At 45.2% G+C, this 23,729-nt stretch overlaps 1 protein-coding gene across 9 annotated transcripts; it reads left to right on the top strand.

Annotated features, from left to right (window-relative positions):
- Positions 1–337: 337 nt before the first annotated feature.
- Positions 338–23,317, top strand: CUNH17orf67 (chromosome unknown C17orf67 homolog). Of its 9 annotated transcripts, XM_054688873.1 has the most exons (8): positions 427–458; positions 804–887; positions 4,202–4,306; positions 7,948–8,005; positions 8,632–8,755; positions 11,990–12,090; positions 21,539–21,673; positions 22,668–23,317. In XM_054688873.1, the coding sequence occupies exons 5-7, from the start codon at positions 8,644–8,646 to the stop codon at positions 21,653–21,655; spliced, it is 330 nt and encodes a 109-aa protein (XP_054544848.1). In that variant the 5' UTR covers positions 427–458; positions 804–887; positions 4,202–4,306; positions 7,948–8,005; positions 8,632–8,643; the 3' UTR covers positions 21,656–21,673; positions 22,668–23,317. The 9 variants fall into 9 exon arrangements, with proteins under 9 accessions (XP_054544847.1, XP_054544850.1, XP_037348363.1 ...); XM_054688872.1 differs by lacking the exons at positions 427–458; positions 4,202–4,306 and adding an exon at positions 338–378; XM_054688875.1 differs by lacking the exons at positions 427–458; positions 4,202–4,306 and adding an exon at positions 345–378 and having other exon boundaries at positions 819–887.
- Positions 23,318–23,729: the final 412 nt, after the last annotated feature.

Consider the following 23,729-nt stretch of genomic DNA (forward strand, 5'->3'; position numbering starts at 1 on the left):
CGGGCTGTCCTCCCGCCGCCGCCGCGCGCGCGCAGGACCCCGGCCTCGGCGTCGGCCGGCGGCGCCCACGCCCGCGGGAGGCTGAGCCAGTCGGCGCCGCGCGGACGCGGAGCCGGAACGGCCGGAGCGCGGGAGGGGCGGCGGCGCGCGAGCCCGGCGGGCGGGGGTGTGAGCGCGGACGCCCAGGCCCGCGGACGGGGGGCGCGGGGGAGGGTGGAGGGGGGCGCGGGGGAGGGTGGAGGGGGGCGGGGCCGTGGGCGGGGCCTGGAAGGGCGGGCGGGGCAGCTCGAAGGTGGGGGGCGTTGAGAGCGTGGCGGGCCCGGCGCTCTGTAACCTCGTCACCGGGCCTCGCAGGGCGTGAATGACTTGCAGTGTGAGGTAGATGGAGCTCTCACCTCAGCCCCTCCCGCGCCTCAGTGTCTGGTGGGGGGGTGGGAGCTCGCACGGTTTTGATGCGGGTAGGTGTGAGGCGGAGGCTGGGGCAGAGTTGGGGTGTGTGTGTGTGGGGGGACTTGAAACTGCCGCCACCTGCATCTCCGCACCGGCTCTGCCCGGGCCCTGATCAGCATCGTTGAAAGAACAACCAGTTCTGAGAGAAAAACTTCTTTGAAAAGCAACTTCCACTCCGTATTCTCCACCACCCTCCAAGGCCAGACCCCGCCCTATAAAAGCTTGCCCCCATCCCCCAAAGGGCACGACTTCTCCAACCCCTCCCTCCCCGACCCCAGTAGGGGAACCTCGCCTGGGAGCGCGATAAAGTTCCTACCTGTGGACACTTAGCCTGGCTTTCCTTGTCCTCACAGCACCAATCCTTTCAGTAGGGAGAAAACTGGCAGTTTTGAGGGTGTCAGATACCAGAGGGATGGGACAGTCCCAGTAAAAAACTGGTAGGTATCGCCTGCGCTCTTGCTAGTTGTTTATGAAGCACGTTTTGGCTGAGGCTGACTATGTGCCACAGCTGTGCAGGGAACCCTGCCTTCCACACCGCGGCAGGCTTGTTGAGACGTGTGCTAGGGAGCATTTATTAGTCTTGTGTTAAGGCGTTTGGGTCTGTCTGCTCCACTGCTCTAATTTTTTTCATCTTATAGACAGACTGAGAAGCAAGCCTGAGGTCATAAAGCTAATGTGGGGGCAGAGATCACTTTGTTTTAACTTGTTTTTCCAAATTGGGATCAATCTAAATTAAACCCTCAAAGAGTTTCTTTTCTATTGTTACCTCTCTTAGAATCTTGCTCCAGGGAGCCTGTTAAAATGTAAATTCTGGGGCCTCCCTGGTGGCGCTGGGGTTTAAGTCACAACACTAGGAAGCTGTCCACAGCCACTACAGCACGAGACACATCCCCGGGCAGGGAGCAACACACATGGCACAGCAGACCTCACCTGTCTCGCCCGCTGCTCCCCTCAGCAGTGTATTTCAGTCAGTCTGCCTGTTCTGCAAACCACTCTGTCTCTGGTGAATCCTCTGACCCCTCCACACCTCTGGCCTGTACCCCAGTTCTTGTATAAATAAATTAATCTTAAAAAAAAATATAAATTCTTATTCCATTTCTGGGGAAGAAGCCTGAGAGTCTGCGTTCAGAAAGCAGGCCAGTGAGCTGATATTGCTGGTTCCAGGGCCGCACTTTGAGTAGGGATGCTGAAGTATTTTATAATCCAGTTTGTGCAGGCTACAAGGGGCTCTTGTGGTGAAATGGGGAAGAGCATTAGATGACATAGTGAATGCTGGGATCAGATCCCTGTCCTCACACATCTTGTCAAATCACCGCTCTGGGCCTCATCTGTCACGTGAGGATTGGGTGAGATTTTGAAGTCTTGCTTCTATTCTGATTGTGTACCTGTATAGACATGTCATTCTCTTTTATGAATTCTAGTTGAGGAAGAGCCCTTAAATTAGTTTAGATTTGATGAAGTGTTCATCCAGGTACAGCACATGGTCGAGTTTCTAACACATGAGACCTCTTTGCTTAGCTAAAAGACAATCAAGGTCTATAACAACTTTGACCAGACAGTAGTCTAAGGATTTTTTATTGGGCATCTTTAGCAGCAGATCCTGCAATATCTTCAAGAGTTAGGGAGTGCTGATAGCCACAGGCTTGTAAAATCTAAGAATTGGTGACCTTCAGGGGTGTTTACTCTTGCCAGTGCCCTTCCTTTGTATAGTACTGGGATGCAAATTTCCCTGGGTTTGGTTGTTAACCAGAGTCCAGGAAATGGACACTTGGGGTTGGAGAGTCTGATAAAATAGAGGTTGAGTTTGTTCGCTGGAAATTAGGAAGGAGCTGTGATGGGAAAAACTATACTATTCACTGGAAGAGCACAAGGGACTATGGTGATGGCAAACGGGTGAACTGGTGGTGGAAATTCTATGGGGACTACACCTGAGAAAAGAAAGCAAACCCTGTAAAAAAAAAAAAAAGAAGAATGATGTAAAATATATATAAATAAATTAATTAATAAAAAAAAGTATACTATCAGCACAGGGGAAAATCCAATAGTTTCAAGTTATTCCCCTCCCCAGCAATGGCCTGACATATACAGAGGGGGATTATCTTTCCTGGTTGATGCCTAAGTAGGAGAAGAAAGAGGGAGGGGGAGGGAGTTAAAGTATGACGTCTTCAACCAGACTCTTGGGTGGAAGCTGTGTATGTTGATGTCAGCTACTTCTTTACCTCATCAATTTGGTTTGCAGCTCTTCAGTATTTGTTTAGGACCGGCCAGGTGGAGCCTTCTTTAGCTGAGAGATATGTACCCAGACTTCCGAGTCTCTGAAGCTTGAGGGCCACCTGGGGAGTGAGGAGGACTTAGTACAGTTCCTTCCAAGGAGAAGTTTTGGATACTTGACCAAAAGGGTCCAAGATTGGTATGAAACAATGCTAATGATTCACTTAATCAAAATGAAAATGAGGATTTCAAAAACAAATATAGAAACTTACATGGTTGCAAACAAACTTAACTTTTAAAATGAAACGGGGGCCTCCCTGATGGCTCATGGAGGTGACCCACATGGCATAGCAGACCTCCTCTCTTGCCTGCTGCTCCCCTCAGCAGCGTATTTCAGTATATTTCAACAGCCAAGGATGTTGTATGTCATCAAAATAATTTCACATGCTTTGTTTCATTTTAAAGATTTTTAAAAAGATTTATTTATTTATGCATACAAGAACTGGGGTACAGGCCAGAGGTGCAGGGGGTGAGAGGATTCACAGAGACAGAATGGGGAACAGAACAGGCAGATTGACTGAAATACACTGCGCTTCCAGGGATGCCCCTATATCTATTTAATTCTTTTTTTTTTTTACTTAATTTTGCTAAACTTAAATAGTCATACGTAGCTAGTGGCTACTGCATTGGACAGCCCATGTTTAGAGAATGATGTTACTTCTCACTCTAGTTAAATGACTCTTAGCCTTTTTCCCTACCTGAAGAAAAGGGTTAGACACATTTCCATTGATTCCTTTTTTTTTTTTTTTTTTAAAGATTGATTTATTTATACAAGCACTGGGTTCAGTCAGAGGCACGGGAGGGTGAGAGAATTCACCAGAGCCAGAGCAGGGAGCAGAACAGGCAGAAGGACCAAAGTACACTGCTGAGGGGAGCAGCGGGCGGCAGGAGAGGTCTGCGCGCCATGTGGCACCCTCGCCCGGTGTGCGGGGATCGAACCGGCGCTGCAGAGGCTGCAGGCAGCTTTGCAACCCCAGCGCTCAACTGCTGCGCCACTGGGGAGGCCCCTATCTATTTAATTCTTAATCAATTTTTATTGTAGACAGATTTTGTGATAGTAGAGATAACATGAATTAATTAGATTAATAAACCTGGGTAAAATGAAGTTGTATGTCAATTCTGAAAACATGCCTATTTTATCAAACCAACAGACTTTAACTTTCATGTACCAAAAGTTACCTTACAAAAGTTACCTACAGAAAAGATTTCATCTTAGTTTTTATAACAATTTGAAAGTTTTAGGAAAACTTAATTTATATTATGTGCTTAAATCTTAGGCCAATCAAAAATCATTATCTAAGAATACCACCAAATTGTCACTTGCATAGAGAGCATACATGGGGACACACATAACAGGCAAGCACACCCAAACACATCTTGACAGGCTAACAGTTGGAGAGGACATTTAAGAATTTTTATTAGCCCAGTTTTCAAATGATTCCCTGATTGGCTAACCCCGGGCTCTCGGTTCAATTTTCAGGTTGTACCCAATGTAGCCTCCCAAGTGCAGAGTTCCAAGTGCGGCATCCTCCCTGCTTCAACACGTGCACGATCACCCCTACTGTCCTCTTGCAGCACCAAAGTGGTACATTTGTTACAATCGATGTCCCTACATTGATATACCACCTTTACCCAAAGTCCATAGCTTATTGTGAGCATTCACTTGCTGTTGTACATTCTATGGGTTTGGACAAATGTATAAAGACATATATCCACCATAGGGATCATACAGAGTAGTCTCACTGCCCTAAAAAGCCTCTATTCCCAACCTATTTATTACTCCCTCCAAATCCCAGGTAACCACTGAGCTTTTTGCTGTCTCCATAGTTTTGCCTTTTCCGGAATGCCACATAGTTGGAATCATTAGGTATGTAGCCTTTTCAGATTGGCTGCTTTTATTTAGAAATATGCATTTAAAGTTCTTCTGTGTCTTTTCATGGCCTGATGGCTCATTTCTTTTTTTGCACTGAATAATAGTCCATTGTCTGGATATAGCACATTTTATTCATTCATTTATTGAAGGACATTTTCATTGCTTCTAGGTTGTGGTAGTTATGTGTAAAGCTGCAGGTTTTGTATGGACATAAATTTTCAACTCATTTGGATCAAAGTCTTTAAAATATTTTTCTCTTGCTTTTAAAAAAAAATCTCAGTTTTGCTCTGTTTTTCTGTAAGATTTTCTTAGCTTTATTCTCAAATGTTTTTTTTATTAAGTTTTGAACTTCTATTATGTTTAATTTCTAAGAACTTCTTTGTTGATTTGTCTTCTGAATATTCCTATTTTACAGTATCCTGTTCACATTCATGGGAGTGATTTTTTTCTCGTACTTCTCAGAGAGGATGTTGTTAGTTTTTTCCCCTCATCTCACTCTGCATGGTTTCTGATTGCCCCAATTTGCTTTTTCCTTTGGCTTCTTTTGTCTTTATCTTCCATGTCAACAACTTTCTCAGATGCCTGGTGAATCTTCAGGTGATTCTTATGCATCTTAAAGTTTGTAAACACTGTCACCCTTAATCTCTCTGAAGTATGATCATCCTGCTTGAGACCCCACAGAGAAAAACAACATGCATTGCAGTATTTTTCCCCAGAAGAACGAAAGTTTTCCTTTCCCTGTTAAAAGCTTGGCACTTTCCCTGAATGAAATGTAATATGACAGTAGCTTTAGAAATGTTTTCCCAAATTATTCAGTCTATGCTCCATCCCCTGCTAAGTTTATTTGTACCATCTTACATTCCTACACCTTTGCCAGTGCTCCTGTCATTCCTATTTAGGTTGGAGAGACGCCTCAAGCTGACCATTAGGAACCTGACACTGACCTTGAGTGTCCTTACCTGCTGGGCAGATGTGACTTGAGGCCAATGTCCTGGACTCAGAGCAGAAATTATAGCCCACTTGGGGAGAAAACATGCAGCAGGCTGGAAAGGCCTCTGACCAAGGCCAAACCATCTTACGATTGTGCTGCTTCTCCAAACAGGAAGGTGCATAGTTGTGTAGAAGTACTGAGGATGTGAAAGGGCAGCCGAGGGCATGGGGTGTGGAGACAGAGGGGAAACCAATTCATATTTAGAAGGAGCTGTATTTTCTTTCCCAATGAAGATGTATTTTGTATTTCAACACTACTTAAAAGTTATCTTAATATGTGTTTGATTCATCTATATTATTTGGTCACTCAAAAATGTTTAGACTTTCTATCATTTGCTCTAGATGGATGGGTGTTCAAATATATGTAAGTGTGATTTCAGAATGAGGACAAATAACAATAACAGCTGTTTCCAAGTCTTAGAGCCTTGCTAGATCTGTCCAGCTCTTGATGTATACTTTCACTTTTCATTCTAAAAAACATCGTAAGAGCTAGGTTTTGTTAGAATTCTTTTTCTTGGGCCTCCCCGGTGGCGCAGGGGTTGATCGCTGGGTTGAGAAGCTGCCCACAGCCTCTGCAGCACCGGTTCCATCCCCGGCTGCTCCCCGGCCACCGGAGGAGCGTCCCACATGGCGCGCAGACCTCTCCTGCCGCCCGCTGCTCCCCTCAGCAGTGTACTTCGGTCCTTCTGCCTGCTCTGCTCCCTGCTCTGGCTCTGGTGAATTCTCTCACTCTCCCGCGCTTCTGACTGTACCCAGTACTTGTATAAATAAATAAATAAATCTTAAAAAAAAAAATCTAATCTATTAAAAAAAAAAACAGCAAAAATAAATAAATAAAAAATTAAAAAAAGACTAATACAAAAGAAGACAGCAATACAGGAAATGAGAGTCAAAAAAGCAATAAATCATATAAATAATAAATAGCAGAATGACAGAATAAGTTCTTCCTTAACATTAATCACTTTAATTGTAATTGGATTAAATTCTACAACCAAAGGACTGACTTTTGGATCAAATGGACACACCAAATGGATAAAAACACATAATCCAATTATATGCGGTCTACAAGAGATTCACATTAGGTCCAAAAATATAAATAGGGTGAAAGTAAAAGGATGGAAAAGGATATTTCATGTAATTGTATACTAATACCACCAAATAGACTTTAATCCAAAAAAGGTTACTGGAAACAAAGTATAACAAGAAGTTTTAACAATTTTAAATATTCATGCACTCACGAATGGACCATCAAAATACATGAAGCGGGCCTCTCTGGTGGCGCGGCGGTTGAGCGCTGGGTTGCGAAGCTGCCCGCAGCCTCTGCAGCACCAGTTCGAGTCCCGGCTGCTCCCGGCCACCGGAGGAGGGTCCCACATGGCGCGCAGACCTCTCCTGCCGCCCGCTGCTCCCCTCAGCAGTGTACTTCGGTCCTTCTGCCTGCTCTGCTCCCCGCTCTGGCTCTGGTGAATTCTCTCACCGTCCCGCGCTTCTGACTGTACCCAGTGCTTGTATGTATGTATAAATCAATCAATCAATCAATCAATCAATAAATAAATCTTTAAAAAAAAAAAGAATTCTCCTTCCTTCCTTCCTTCCTTCCTTCCTTCCTTCCTTCCTTCCTTCCTTCCTTCCTTCCTTCCTTCCTTCCTTCCTTCCTTCCTTCCTTCCTTCCTTCCTTCCTTCCTTCCTTTCTTTCTTTCTTTCTTTCTTTCTTTCTTTCTTTCATGAGAATACAGTGATCTGGACAGTTAAGAAGTTAGCCCAATGTCACATGGCATCAAGAATAGTGAAGTAAAAAAATTGCAGAGCCAGGATTTAAGTCCAGGCCTACGGATGACTCTGCAGCCTGCATTCTGGATGTTATACCAGATGACCCACATAGTAGCTATTCCCTCACTTTTGAATGAAGCTTCTGGCAGGAACCTACTGTTAATTTAGACCCAACAGAACCCAGATTTGGACACAGTAGCAATCCTGTTAGAATACCCTGTAAAGTTAGCTGTTGTCAGAGCAGTGCTGTGTATGTAACAAACCACTCCTAGACTCCATGGTTTAAAATAATAACATTTACTCTCCAGGATCTGCAGGTTGAGGGGTGGCTGTGCTTCAGGCTGTGGTACTGGAGGTGGGCTGGGCTGGGCTTGGCAGGACTGAGTGGATCTGCTGTAAGCTGCACTTCTGTGTAGACTTCTTCTTGTTCAGGCACTCATCATGTGAGTTCATTCTGAGATTCAAGGGGCAGCAGTTATGTGAAGAATTTTTTTTTGTAGCAATGGTAGAAATACAAGAGTGCACTATAACTGCAGGACCATATTTTATACCTCTATTTGTGTTGTGTCTGACCATTCTATTGCTCAAAGCAGGTCACTGGTCAAGTCCAAGGTCAAGGGCCAAGACTGCAAAGAGCATAGATATGCAGTGGTGAGTAATTGATGCTACTAAATCAACCTACCTCACCTGCCCAAAACTACCATCTGTCTGCATAGTGTGCCTGTAAATTAATGTGTGTTTGTGCCCACATGCAGTTATGGACTTAATATTAAAAGAAAGTTAGATGCACACTGTAAAAATACAGATTCTTGTCCAGTGGGAGAGGCAAACTAACAAATAAAAAAGATGAACACAACCACGAACATGAATGTTAGATTTGTTTTACTCTGGACCTGAAGAATAGATGTAGTATAAGTGTCTTGGAATAGATTCGAAATTTTTCTATAATTTAAAAAAAGATGGGTCCTCCCTGGTGGTGCAAGGGGTTAAGTCTCAGTACTGTGAAGCTATCAGTTGGATCCCTGGCCAGGGAGCTACTCACATGGCACAGCAGACCTCTCCTGTGTTGCCTGCTGCTCTCCTCAGCAGTGTATTTCAATCTGCCTGTTCTGTTCCCCGCTCTGTCTCTGGTGAATCCTCAACCCCACACCCACCTCTGGCCTGTACCCCAGTTCTTGAATGCATAAATAAGTAAACCTTAAAAAAAAGATGTTTCCTTATTCCCTAAGGTTTTTTTAGCTTATAAATTTCAAACTCATGGTGTTATCCTGTAACAGGAGTAATGCATTATGATGCTGCTGGCAGCTGTTGGTGTGGTTGCATCCCTGATGCTTAAACATCTGTGGAACTTGAGAATTCTCTCAAAAAGAAGATGGCAACCCACACGAATGAAAATATTAGGTATGTTATGGTGCTGTGAGTGTGGGTGGTAGTGCCTGTATATTTATAGATGTTCTTCAATGTTGTCACATTGTTAACGCAGCTTTCCTAGGCTTCGGCATCTAATGAAAACCTCTAAACCAATTCAAATCATAGGAAAACATGATCAGGCACTATAGGACCAGCTCTTCCCACCTCTTATGGGTTCCCTGATAGGCCTGAAAACGTCTGGAATAGTGAACCTTGGCACCTGGCAACTTATAGAATGGTCAACCTTGGTAACCTTGTTTCTTTGCCCTGACCTTGGTTGTTGCTGTTTTGCTTTTCTGCTCTGCCACCTCGTGGATATTTTGGGAACTGGGTCTTTTACAGATTGACCTGCTGACTCACCCTAGTTGATGTGGCTGCTGTTTCCCCAAAGAATGGGGTGGGGTGGAGTGGGGAAGCACCTGGCAGAAAATTCTTCCCAAGAGAGTGACACAAAGTGACTGACTGTGTCCTTTCAGTTTTCCTCTAGCCTCCCTTTTGGGGACAATATCCCCAGAGATTCAGTTGAAGGACATTTGGACAACCCTGTCACTATCACACCGGAAGGGCTCTTTCTACTCGAGACCTTGAACCAGTGGGCTACAAGCCCTAACTTTATCCCGTATCACCTCTTTAGTTCACCCAAAGTTCCCTTTTTCTTTTTAAATTAAAAATGTAATACGAGCTTACTTAAAATTTATAGTCTAGTAGAGGATGCAGATTTTTAAAAGTAAATAAATAAAGAAGTGTGCATATTATCGTGAGTACTAGGAGGTGTAGATATTTAATGTGACAAATATATATTCCTAAAATAAAATCATGCTCCTAAAATTTCTCAGTTATTGAAAACTCTATAAAAACAGAAGGATGTTCACAGCCACAGAGTACATAAAACCAAACATCTAATTTTGAGCTACTTTTATGATTGTTCTTCCTTGTTTACCATCTGTTCAAAGTGTCTTTTTTTTTTTTAAAGATTTATTTATTTATGCATACAAGAGCAGGGGTACAGGCCAGAGGTCTGTGTGTGTGGGGGGGGGGTGGGTAAGAGGATTCACCAGAGATAGAGTGGGAAACAGAATAGGCAGACGGACCAAAGTACACAGCTGAGGGGAGCAGTAGGGCGAGTCAGGAAAGGTCTGCTGCGCCATATGGGAAGCTCCCTGGCAGGGCGGGGGATCAAACTCGTGCTGCAGAGGCTGCGGACAGCCTCATAGGCGTCTTAACCTTTTGTACCACCCGGGAGGCCCTCAAAGTGTCTATACCAAGAAAGTGAGTAGAACATTTAGGTTTAATATCAGTCACACAACATTAGCATACAATTGACCAATGCTAGGGAGGGTATTGTTTTCTTCTGAGCTGGCAATGTGACCACAGAAATATCAGGTCATTTCTCCAAGTTAAGAATTTTATCCCAGTACATGCTACATGCCTTCCAGACATAGTTTTATGATGTATTTATAGTTTCTTTATATGATATTTACAGATGATTTGAAGTTAAAAGAACTCTAGCTTACTGAGGTTTTATTATCTTTATAAAAATGTCCTTTATTCTGGAGTAAGGCGGCTAATAGTCTTAAAAACAGGGTATTGTGGGAGGGTCTTTTGGGATATAACCGGAAGGGCACTAGACTTTAAAGACAGAAAGATTTGACTCTGTCTCAGCATCTATAATATGTGAACTTGGCCATGATTTCAACTCTCTGAACCCCACCTCCTTATTTATAAAATGGAGAGGATAATGGTGAATAATGTCACATATTATACGTTGTCTCTTATACTTAACCATACCCGCATCATACGTGCTGGAAGCTCCTTTTTACAAGGGAGAAAACTGAAGTTCACAAAGGGCAAATGATTTACTAAGGTTAAGATGCTAGAAAGAGGGGAAGCCAGGACATGGCTCCCAAGTCAGCTGGAAAAAAAAAAAAAAAAAAAAAACACTTCACTTTATGCCCCTTGTTCATTTCCCTGTCTACTTCTGAAATTACAGGCAAGGTTGGATTGGTGCTTTGGAAAGCATGTCATAAAAATGTACACAGCAGAGATGACTTCTCAATGAAACAGTAGGAGCATAATCTAAAGCTACAGATAAACACTCAAATGACCATAGCATGCCTGTAAATCTCTGTAAGTGAAATGAACATCAGGGATTGCTTTCTCAGATTCAAGGTCTAAAAGCCAAATTACAGAAGAATAGTTTCCTTCCTCTGGATGAAAATTTCAGGGGTTCAGAGGAAAATATTTTAGTGGTTATACTAAAAACTCAGATGCATTTAGCATTATAAGGTAAGCGCTGCTGTTTATGAAAGCATAAACAAGCCGTGGGCCGGCCTTGACTTCCTTCAAGTAGGCTGGCTCACTGCAGGGAGTTCATTCTGCACCAGGCAGAGAGGAGCCAAGGCAGGATGAAGAAATTATTTGTGCTTTTGCTCTTTCTTACCTTACTGGCTTCCTTAGGTGAGTTTCTATGCTGATGTGATAAACTGAGATGGGTCTGTTTTCTATTTTTAAAGTTTTGATTTTCATTTCAAATAATATGTAATATAAAACAATTAAAGCTTTTTTAGTTTTCCTAAGAATGAGCTCTCAAAGTTGCTATCATCAGGAATAAAGCATTTAAAAAAAATCTTCAAATATTTGAGCACTGAGTCTCAAAAATGCTGATAAATTTTCAACTCTGTCTTTTAGAATTTGATTTTGATTTTTATGTTCTCTTTCAGAGTTTGTGCATGGTTATCTTAAAACTGAATATAATTATCATATTATTTTCTTTGAGGAGTCATGGTGTGATTATCAAGTTTAACGAAATCTTAGTGTCATTGGGTATTTTACAATAATAACTTTAACTTGATTTAGTGTGTTGAGTATTAAAAAAATCCCACCAAAGCAACACTAAGGGATGACAAACACACTGAACAGAGAATCGAAGAAAATATGTTTTCAAAAACATATTTATTAAATTAACACCCACTTTTAAAGGAATGAGGCATTGTAAGAGGTGAATTTGTTTAAGGTGCACAGCTTTTGCTCCGAGTTAACCATATTAGAAACAATTTAGAATTTTCCTTTGGGCCCTCTGGAATGCCACATTCTTTGGGACAGGTTCCTGTGAAGGAACTTTTGTGTTTTGAGTGAAACTGAATTTGTAAATCCTTTGTTGTGAGATGGGGCATGAACTTGTGTGCCCAAACCTCCCTTATGCCCCTTCCCGACTTTTCCTTCCAGGGCCCTCTCCAATTCTGCCCGAAAAGCAGGCCAAGCAGCTTCTGAGATCCCGGCGCCAGGACCGGCCAAGCAAACCCGGGTTCCCGGATGAGCCCATGCGGGTGAGTGCCGGGCCCTGGTTCTTGGAAGGGCAAGTGTCATCATTTGAATGTTCTTTCATTATGAAGCCAAACTAGGTGCTGGTCCCAGCCCAGTGTGGGTGCTAGGTCCAGGTTCTGTGAGTCCCAGGTTGTAAGGTACAAGCTTCCTCACCCTTCTACCCAGGACTTTTCCCCCCGGAGGTGAAGTGCCACTTAGCTATGCACTATGCACACAGTACAGTAAGTCCTCACTTGACGTGGCCCAGCAGCTCTTGGAAATACTACCTCAAGCAAAACAAAATATCGTGAATCCAATTTTACCACAAGGTAATTGACGTAAGCAAGAGTAAGTTCCTGTGGCATAGGTCATGGAAACATCACCACACTTCTAAGACCCCCTAACACTTCTAATAGGAAACAAATGTTTATTCTTCAACCTGCTTAATCCAGGTAAGTGTCACACAGGTGGCTGGACTTTATGTGGTAGCTCAGGGGGTCAGGTGGGACCTAGCCTTGGACAGGACGCCCTTCCATCACAGGGTGCACGCACTCCCTCACTCACTCAGACTGGGACAACGAGACATCTGACACTTGCAAGGGCTCTTTGGGATGTGAGAAGAAACCCAAGTCCCTGGAGGAAACCCACACAGACCTGGGGAGAACGTGCAAACCCCACATAGACAGTGGTCCAGCCTTGAATTATTTTTTAAAATCTTTTAAAAAGATTTATTCATATTTATTTATTTTTTAGATTTATTTATTTTTATACAAGAACTGGGGTACAGGCCAGAGGCATGGGAGGGTGAGAGGATTCACTAGAGACAGAGCAGGGAGCAGAACAGGCAGATGGACCGAAATACACTGCTGAGGGGGCAGCGGGCAAGACAGAAGAGGTCTGCCGCTCCATGTGGGTTGCTCCCTGGCCAGCCGGGAATCGAACCAGTGCTGCAGAGGCTGCGGATAGCTTCACAGCACTGCCCACAGCTTCACAGCTGCGCCACTGGGGAGGCCCTCTAGAATAATTTTTTTTCCCCTCATCAACATCATAATGAAATGACAGGATTCGAGGACCTGCTATACTGAAAACAGAAATAGGGTGGCTGACAGCAAGAGTCCAGCACCCAAAGAAGCTGCTCCCTCCAGGTGCTCAGTAGACAGTCACAATCAAGTCCAAAGTCAGCATCTGGGGATTTTGTCTTCCAGCCTGACTCCTCTGAGCCTTTGCTCTGGTTGAAGGCATTTCAGGTGTCAGGCAGAATTGGGTGGGCTGGGAACTGACATCTCAGTTTCTGGCCCCAAGCCCCTTCCTATGTCAGGCCGCAGGGCCAGAGAGTCGCCCTACCAGGTGTTGGTGTGTCCTCCCTGCCTAGTACTTCCTAGAGCTCCTTTCTGGCTTGTGGTCATCACCTGCCTCATCGGTGATAACCTCTATTTGCCTCTGACATTGTCATTTTCTGAATATCTGTTTTTTGTTTTGTTTTGTGTTTGGTCATTTTTTTTTTTTTTTTTTTTTTGTGGGACCCTCGCCGGTGGCCGGGAACCGGCGCTGCAGAGGCTGCGGGAACCTCGCAGCCCAGCGCTCAACTGCTGCGCCACCAGGGGAGGTCCTGGTCATTTTTTTTATCGGCTTGACCATCATCCTCTTCAGCCTCCTGGTCTGGTTTCTCTGTGACTCTTGCCTCAGAGTTTCCTGCTGATTCCACCCGCCATGTCCCACCCTTTTTGTGTACAGTGCCATCCTATGTGGCCCTCACCTAGTCACCCTGAGGTCCAGAACCCTCTCCACTCGGCCATGTCTGGAAAAGTGACTGTGTGAGTGGAAATGTGAGAGAAACAGACCATAAATGATGTGGTGAGTGTTCTCAACCAGGGGTGATTTTATTCACCCACACCCCATCCTCAGGGATATTTGGCAACGCCTGGAGACATTTGGGTTGTCATGGTTGAAGGGGAGGGAATGCTGTTGGCGTTGAAAGAATTAAAGCCAGGATGCCTGTGAGTGTCTCACAATGCTCAGGCCTGCAAGGAAGAATGATTGTGACTGTCTCCTGAGCATCTAGAGGGAGAAGCTTCTTTGGAGGAACTGTGGACGCTCCAGACATCATGAGGGACCATTTAGAGCTCCCCAGGGATGATTGCTCCCCATCATTGCTTGACATCCTGCTCCCCATCATTCTCATGTCCTCTTCTTCTGCCTCCACCTGCCTCCTCCTAATCCTCTTTCCCTCTTCACAGTGCCAAGGTGAGGAAGCTGCCTGGAAATGCCCAGCAGCCTCTGTCTCTTTCTCTGCATCTCTGTGGATTTCCCACTCTCATCGCAATTACACTCAATACATGCAGAACTGGCTAAATCAACAAGTTCTGGTATCCTGTTCTTCTAGGAATGTGTTTTTTTTTTTTTAAACCTTGGCTGCATCTTGGGAACACCTGGGGGATTGGAAAATCTGTGCCTGGGTCCCACTTTTAGAGGGGCAGCCTGGATGTGGCCTAGGCATTGGGTAAGTGTTCAAGCCTCCCAGGAAGTACCATTGTGCATCCAGTAGAGAACCACCAAGCCAGGCCTTCTGGGAGAAAGCCACCGGGTGTAGGGTCAGCTCAGTAGTCTGGTTGGAAACACAAAAACTTTCGGTGTGGAACATTGAGGAGACAAATGTCAAACTGAGTGGTGTGGGGATTAAGTGGTGTGGGGAGTTGTCCAGGCAGTTCAGACAGACAGAGAGGACCAGGCGGTGCATACAGAGAGCTCTTCTTGCCACCACGACAAGCTGCCTTTGTCTGAGCGCCCGTGTCCATTGTGCGGACTCAGAGCTGCAGTTCCAGCCTGACTCAAGAACTCTACTAAGGTGGCCTGGTACAAGAGGTCTGGGAGGAGAGGAGCCTGGGAATGCTTCCTGGAGGAGGCTTGAAGGATGAGCTCAGGACCCAGGCTTGAAGGATGAGTTTTCAGGTGGGAAGAATATTTCATCCTATTTTGCCACTAGCTAGTTGTGGACTTTGGACGTTGGGCAAGTCATTTCCTTTTTCCAGAGCCTAGTTTTCTCTGTAAAATGCAGTTTGGCTCTGAATCTGGCCAGAAGGTTCATTCCAGGCCTCATCTTTAGAGTTCTGGATAGAGCTTCAGGGATGACAAAGGTTTCCTGCCCTGTGGCCTGGACAGTGTGTCACAGACCTGGCCAGGAACATAGGCTGGAGGGTCTTTCTGAAAATCCCTGGCCCTCCCTCATCCTGCTTACCCTGCTGGTCCTATTCTTACTCTTTGACCTGTTCCCTCCCCTTATAGTTGACTTTTCCTTTTAATGGATTTACTGAGAGCAAAATGAACAAAACTGATCACTTGTCACGTAGAAAGAGGTAAATTAGGGCCTCCCTGGTGGCCTAAGGGTTGGGTCTTGGCACTGTCACTGCTGCGGCCTGGGTTCAGCCCCCAGCCAGGAAGCTAACCCACATATGGCTCAGCACACCTCTCCTGTCTCACCCACTGCTCCTCTTAGTGTATTTCAGTAGGTTCGCCTATTTTGCTTCAGATTCTATCTCTGATGGCTCCCCTGCCCATGTCTCTGGCCTGTACCCCAGTTTTTCTATGCAAAAATAAGCATTTAATTAAAAAAATTAAAAAAAGAAAGGGATGACTTGCTCCTTTTAATGGAATAAGTAACAGCAAAATGACTGTGGACCTGCATCAGTGTTGAATGGGTTACACACTATGACCCACATTTGTCAGCAGGTGGTAAGGAGGCTGCAAGGTGGGAGTGCTTGAGTGTAGGGGAAGCAGGGGCTGGAGGTTAGAACTCTTACAGCTCCTATCTGGGGATCAAGGAGCTCAGAGCCTAAGGCCCTTTGATTCTAGGGAGCCAACCCTTCCTTCTCTTTTATCTTTTGCCAAAACCACTTCCTACCCTTCTTTCTTTGTGCAAACCATCTGCTTATGGGTATCCTTTTGCTAGGGAAAAGGGAAGGCTGGAGGTGCCATCCTGTATATTCAGGATTGCAAATATTGTGTGTGTGAGGAGGTATGAGTGTGTGAGGGTATGTGTGTATGTGATGACTGAATGTTTGTGTACATGTGGAAGGGTGTGTGCATATGTGTTTTGGAAAAGGACTTGCAGAATAATTTTTTCAGATGGTCAGGATTCCAATTCCCTTCTTTCCACTTTTCACCTTGACTGTATGGAATGACAGCAGAAGGTCTTTTCAGGCCAGGCTGGAAGCCCAGCTGTCATAGCAGAGTTGACTTTTGTTGTGTGTTCATTGGGAGATGCCAAGGATTTTAGGCAGAGGAATGATGTGATTAGAGCTGGTTTACGGGAGCCATTTAGAGGTTCAGGACACAGTCTCTTAAATGCTGGCACTTCAATGCTTTTTTACATGGGAAATGAGAAATGACATTTTGGACACATTAAATCACCTCTTTGCCATGTTTCCAGGAGACAGATGGGCTGGGACAAATGAGCAGAGGTGGCCTCTGGAGAGTGTGACCTTGGGAGCCGAACCCCGACACCCATGTCCTCATCACTAACTCAAGTGACCAAGAGATGACTGGTTGGAGAATCATTTTGATTCTCTCTTCTCAGAGACTGGGCCCCAAACCCAAACAAATAAAAAACCCAAGAAAACCAAACCAAACCCCAAACCAAACCCCAAACAAACAAATACCCCTAAACCCATACCTTTCACAGAGGGGAGGGACCCCTGAGGAGGGCAAATGAACAGTGCTTTGGGAGGTATTAAAATTTAAAATGAAAACGAGTATGAAGAGCCACAGTATCCTCTCCCTGTAAATACCTATTAAGCAATGTTTATTGTCTTGATACTTGGCTTAAATATGGGCAGATAGTGGTTTCTGTGGAATTATAGGCTTTTTGAGAGCGGTTCAGATGAGCTGTGCCTCACATGGGAGGAGCTGCAGGGTTTAAACATTGGGGATCCTGCTAGTTTGGGGCAATGACTGTTCTCTTCTGACTGTATGGTGGGAAGGACAAAATGCCATTGGAGAGATTGCTGGTGGCCCCTGCATTGTGGGGGGGCAGTTCCCATCTTTCTAGGACCCTTGCTAAGGGAAGGCAGGGCCCAGTGGGGCTGGAGAAGAAGACCAGGAGAGACAGATGGCTCTGGGTAAGCAAGTAAGAGGGCTTTGAATGTCTGGAGGCAGCAGGAGGGGGTGGGGTAGGGGCATTGGGAAGGTTGGGGAGGAGGATGAAAGGCCCACGTGGGGATGTGAAGGGGGGTTAGAAAGAGAAGTCACCCCATGAAGGGCACACCATTGTGCAGTTCCCTGCCTCAGGGCACAGCTAAGGCATTGGTTTTATGGTGACACCTGACCTTGAGCTTGAAGTTGTTTTCTGCTGGGTGCTGTCATTACCCTCTGCAGCTGTGACTGAGCAATGGGCTTGCTGCCTGATGACGCAGAAGCTATGACACTGGTCTAAAGGGCTTGAGGAGACAGCTTGTCTCACTTCTGGGTCCCCAGTGCCAAGCACGGTATTGGGCACTTACTAAATGCTCACTATACTATTTCCATTCCTTCCTTTGCTTCTCTCAGGGGAGAACTCTTGCAGGACATAACTCTACCAAGGAACCTGGGAGTTATTTCAAAGAAATCTGAATTTCTTTTCTATTGCCTCACTTACCTTCATTAAATTTCTCTTAATCACCATAAGTTTTAGGGAAGAAATTATTTGCCAACTGCTGGAACTATGACAATTCTTTGAAAAGATGACATCCAGGCCAAAAGGATGCCTTCTGTGATTGTATTTGTGAAGTGCTTGCATGCCCTGGGAATAAGCTTTCCATTTTGGCCTGTGTTCTTGTAAGGAATGTTCTTCTTGAGCAAATATAAATCATATTAGCTTTATTGTGAGTAGTCTCTGTGAAATACACTTTCATGATTCTCCTCTTGACAAACGTGTATAGAAACTCCATTATCCTTTGGCTCCCCATGATCTCAAAGACCCCTTGGGAGACAATGAGCTGTAAACAGTGCACATCCCCAATGTGCCTTCTTTCAGTGTTCTGCCTTTTAGTGTCACAGTGCACTTAGGTCTGAGCCACCCTCCTACCTCTGGGATTACCTTGCTTTTTCTAACGAGCAAAAGAATTCATCCAAATGTGGCTGGGCCTTTTAATCCACGCAAATGTCACAGGAAGGATTTTGCCTTCTTGGAAAAAGTTCCCTCCTTTGATAGATTAGCTGTTCACTTTAAGATTCTTAGCTCAGATCAGGTTCTGCTGGGGTTTTAATTTTGTGATCTCCTCACTCCAGTACCGTCATGAAGGACCACTTCCAATTTTTCCTCTAATTGCTGAGATGTTATTTACTTAAATCGTCACCGTCGGCGTTGCACATGGACGCAGATACTGGCCTTTGTTTTGCTTTCATTCTTTTCCTCTTGAAGTCAGGCGTCTGAAAAAATGAAAACTTCTTTTCCATCTACCCTGTCTTTCTTGATCCAGGAACATTTGAGATTATCATTAATGCTGGGTCATTTCTAACTCAGCCAACGCAATTGTTGAATTTGTGGTTTTCAGCAGATTTGCAGTTTGGCTTTTCATCTTTGACTAATGATTGCTTTTAGGTCTTTGTGGCGTATTCACTTTCCTAACATTTTAAATAAATAGTGAAATGTCATGGAAACCAGGGCTCGTTTCTTTCTCTATGTGTGTGCTTGTTTTGGTTGTTTCTCTTCAATGATGATTTCAGCTGCTGTTTAGGAGTGTGAAATATATATGCCTCCTCCATGATTTGGTGTGCTTTGGGCCCAGGCCATTATAATGAGCAGATTGACACCAATGTCAAGGATCCTTCTAAGGAGGATTTGGTAAGATTCTGGAGAATGAGCATCATTTTGTGTCTTTATTTACTCATTTGTGCATTTCACAACTGAGTTTTATTGAGGTCCTACTATGTGCCAAGCACTAAGCTGTACGCTTAGGTATACCTTGGTCAGTTGGATGGTTGCTGAGGGATAGGGAATAAATGAGTTAGGAGCCTTTTGGCTGGAACCACCATCTTCCAGTAAAGTGCTAAAATGACCAGTACGATGGGAAAGAGGAGAGGTACCTCATATATGTTCTCCAGTTCCTTTCAAAAAGGAGTTGGTCGGTCCTTTAGCCACATACATGCGAATATACAAGAAAGGTGGTATTGTACACATTAAGGGGATGGGTGCTGTTCAAGGAAGAAAGCCCCACACATGTTACCATGGCAAAACTGAGAGTCTATAATGTTACCCAGTATGCACTTGGCATTGTAAACACACAAGGGCAAGATTCTTGCCAAAAAAATTAGTGTCTGTCTTGAGCTGAGATGGCTTCCTGATACATATGAATGAAATGATTAGAAAAACAAGGAAGCCAAAGAGAAAAATGTTTGGGTTCAATTGAAGTGGTAGCCTGCTCCACCCAGAGTAGCACACTGTGTGAAAGCAGGAATGGGAAGGCACTGAGCTGCTGGAACTCATTCCTTAGGAATTCACGGCATGATAGATATGGAAAAAATAAAAGATCTCTGAACTATGAGGATAAAAATGAGTAAGGATACAAATGAGCATATGACTATAAAAGTTGTATAAATGCTATTTGTCAGAGGGGACATTCATTGATATCACCACGGATCTCATCAGAAAAGTCTTTAAGTATTGGGGGGCCTCCCTGGTGGCACAAGGGTATTAAGTCTCAACACTGTGAAGCTATCAGCAGCTACTGCGGCATGCGTTCGATCCCTGGCCAGGGAGCTACTCACATGGCACAGCAGATCTCTCTTGTGTTGCCTGCTAATCCCCTCAGCAGTGTATTTCAGTTAATCCACCTGTACTGCTCCCCACTCTCTCTCTGGTGAATCCTCTCACCCCCACCCCGTCTCCCTCCTCTCCTCAGGCCTACACCTCAGCTCTTGTATGCGTAAATAAATAAATACTAAAAAAACTTAAAAAAAAATGTCCTTAAGTAGCCAGAAGCTATGCCTTCTGGGAGCAGACACAAAATCCCAGTTTCCCCTTGAAAGCGCGAATTTTGATATTTAGCAACACGCACTGTCAGCGTTTTCCTTGAAGTGAGAGGTGCACATATGGCACAGCCAGTTCGATCCTTGACACCCACAATCCCCCAGGGCTCTTCCTGGAGGCTCTTTTCACAGTGCTCCATCCTGCAGTAGATGCACCCGCTGCTGCTCCCCTTGTGTCACTTCCCATTGCTTTAGCAGTGTCTTCTGTAGCGAAATGGGCATTTTAAGAATGTTTTACTCTTATTTCTCTTTAACTGCAAGTGCATGATGGTGAGCGATGCCATAGGATGAGGACAGTCGACACCACTGCCTTGACCTTGGCTCACCAGCTCATACAGTGGGAGGGCAAGTGACGCTGAGTAGTATAAATATAGAGCTGAATTTGTGGAGCCCAGAGGGGAGTGTAGACCTCACTTTGGGGAACGTGACTTTAGTCTTTCATTCCAGAGGCACTTACAGATGGTTTCCTGTGGGCCTGTTCTTGGGAGAGATGCTTAATCCCACAATCTCAAGGACTGCTCAGAACTTTCTTATCTAATAGTAACCAATATGACTGAGGAGAGTTTATTCAAGAGGCTTTTTCAAAGGTGTGTTGGGATGAGGTAAATGAAGGAGAAATATAAAAGATCCAGGGTTTTGTTTATCTTCCATATCTGAGTAAAGCAGAGAAAAATAAAGGACATCTGTGACAGCCAGACACCCGGACTGTTTACCTTCCAACATCTGTGTGCAAGTTTTTGTGTGAGCATATATTTTCATTTCTCTAGGGTATGTAGAGCCATAACTTAACCCCATTGACAGTGTTATCTCTGTGACAAGACTCTCCCATGTTGTTTTATGTAGCTAGAATTCATTCATGTTCATTGCTGCCTAATATTCCACAACATGACTGTACCATAATCAATTTGTCCCTCCTCCTGTCACTGGCCATTTGACACAGCTCCAGTGTTTTGCCACTCCATTTACTGTCTCTGCAAACATTCCAACATACATCTTTTGATAGATTTCTTTTGTTCTCAGTGACTAGCAGTATCAACATGGGCTGGAAACTTGTTTTAAATGCAAACTCTTAGACCCCACCCCAGATCTACTGAGTCAGAAACTCTGGGAGTGGAGCCCAAAAACCTGTTTGCATGAGCTTTCCAGGTGATTCTGATGTTGATAAATAAGGAGTGCAATTCCTAGATTGCAGAAGCCAAACGCTTTTTTGGAGGTTGTGCTGAGCTGTTCTCTAGTAGCTGTGTATGTGAGTTTCCATGGATACAAACCCTCTCGGCTGTTAGGATTGTCAGGTTTTTACAATTTTGCCCTTGGAAAGGGTTGATGACTGGTCTTTCCTACCAAATCGTGGTCACAGCGGTTTCTGCCCGTGGCTGCATCGGGTCTCAGAACCACAACCACACCACACGCCGGCAACATGACTGTCCCTGCGCATAAAGGCCTCTCTCCAACATGTGTTTGTCTTGACAGGAGTACATGTACCACCTGCTCCGCCTGGAGCAGCGAGCCGAAGAACAATTCCTGGAGCATTGGCTGAACCCCCACTGCAAGCCCCACTGCAACCGGAATGTGGTCCATCCTGTGTAAGGGGCTGGGACCCACCCTGTAAGTTCCTTCTTCCAGGCCATCTGTTTTGAGGAGACAGTAGCGGGCAGCATGGATCTGGGCTTGGAGACCTCCTAGCTCATGTATTAGGGGGACCAGTTGCTTAGGGGGGCCTGTGGATTTGGGAGTGGCAAGATTGAGGCAGGTGAGATAGGAGGGGGCGAATCATCAAGAGATCCCAAATAAGGAAGGGGCGTGACCCTACTTGCCAGCTAGAAAAGGTCACTCTGGAATATGTATCTGAGAAGTGTGTCTCCCCAGGCAGGTTCAGTGTCCATGGGCTTGACCAGAGACATCCATCACCACTGCTGTCAGCAGGACCAGCACTGTTTTTCTGCCTTCCCAAGCCTGTCAGCCTGGGAATCTGATAGTTCTATTGTTGCCTTGTGCTTCTGTGATCCCACACGGGAACATTCCGTTTTGAGCACTTCTCTTTAGAATTTTCAGGGTGCAGGCACATCTGTTCTCTTATGTGCTCCTCTTACCACCCCTGTGTCAGAGCAGGATATGCTGAAAGCCCTTGGCAGTGCCCTCAAAGGGTGACAGAGGCCTTTGCCCCTGGGTATAGAATGGATCCTGCTGTGAGCGGGGAGGAGGCCTGGCTCCTGCAAAGCACAGGATTCCCAGAGGCCTCACTCCAGGCAGTACCCAATGGCAAGAGCACAAGGAGGCCTTGGAGGGCCGTGTCAGCTTGGAAGTGAGAGGCAGAACACTCAGACCCTGAGTCTGCTTGTTGGAAAAAAAATGTCCAACTTCTCTCTCGGTTTCCTCATCTCTAACATGAGCATAGTAGGAGTTCCGCCCCCATATACTTATTCTGAGCACCAAAAAGTCGATATGTGGAAATTAGCCCTGTCCCCTCCATACCAGGAGGTGTTCAGGGAGTGATGCTCCAAGGCTGCCGCTCCCTCCACCTGCTCTGTCTCCTCTCTCCCCCCTTCTTTATCATGGCATCATTCTCTAACCAGGGCTTTATTTTCCTCCTCTTTTCCAGCAGCCATTTTGATAAGCGATGGCCGGGATAATGTTGGAACAAGATGTGGCTGCATCTCTGGTGTGTCTTTCACTCACAGAAATTGGCGTCTCCAGACCCTGTGAATGGAGGGCTTGGCAAAGGTAGCCCTGGGGTCTGATGGCAAATGTATCTGCTGCTTCACTTTCCTAATCTTTATAACCCATTCAAACCAATAGCTTAAAATATCAATCCCCAGTGGTGGTGCAGCGGTTGAGCACTGGGTTGCGAAGCTGCCCGCAGCCTCTGCAGCGCTGGTTCAATCCCCGGCCACCGGCGAGGGTGCCACATGGCGCGCAGACCTCTCCTGCCGCCCACTGCACCCCTCAGCAGTGTACTTCGGTCCTTCTGCCTGTTCTGCTCTCCGCTCTGGCTCTGGTGAATTCTCTCACCCTCCCGTGCTTCTGACTGTACCCAGTGCTTGTATAAATAAATAATAAATATTAAAAAAAAAATCAATCTCCGGGCAGGAGAATCGAACCTGGGCCCATGGAGTGGGACCTGCCGGACAGGAGTGGGGCCAGGCTGCCTGCCCAAAGGACAGAGAAGCATGCTTGTTGGGGCTGGAGTTACAGGGTCAGTTATTTACTCCCCCACCCTGACTTTTTCTGCTCTAATAAACACCACTGTTAAATCTGCTTTCTGTGGTGTCTCCTTTCCTTACAGAAGAAAAGCAGAGCTTTGCCTTCCTTGCTTATCTTCGTAATGCCAGCATCAGAAAACTTAGTGTTCCTTGCATGAATGAATTTGTGAAAATACAAAGGCCCAGCCATTTTTCCAAGAGGGTCATCTTTTTTTGGTAAAGAATTATTCCTACTCTGGAAATAGAGCTATAATTTAACCCCAGGTGCATGTTGGTCTTCTAGCCAAGGAGCGACTTCTTGTGGAAAGTGGGTTGCCCCTCTGTATCCCTGGGTCTCTTACCAGCCCACGACCCCTAGGATCTGACATTGGACTTTCAAAAATGAACAAAAGCAGATATGAATGAGGAGGGCAAGGAAGATGGGCTGAACTGTCGTAGGGAGAGTGTTGCATCAAAAAAAT

Source organism: Talpa occidentalis, unplaced genomic scaffold (genome assembly GCF_014898055.3).
Source record: "Talpa occidentalis isolate TD23 unplaced genomic scaffold, MPIMG_talOcc4v2.1 talOcc4.7, whole genome shotgun sequence".
NCBI classification, from domain to species: domain Eukaryota; kingdom Metazoa; phylum Chordata; class Mammalia; order Eulipotyphla; family Talpidae; genus Talpa; species Talpa occidentalis.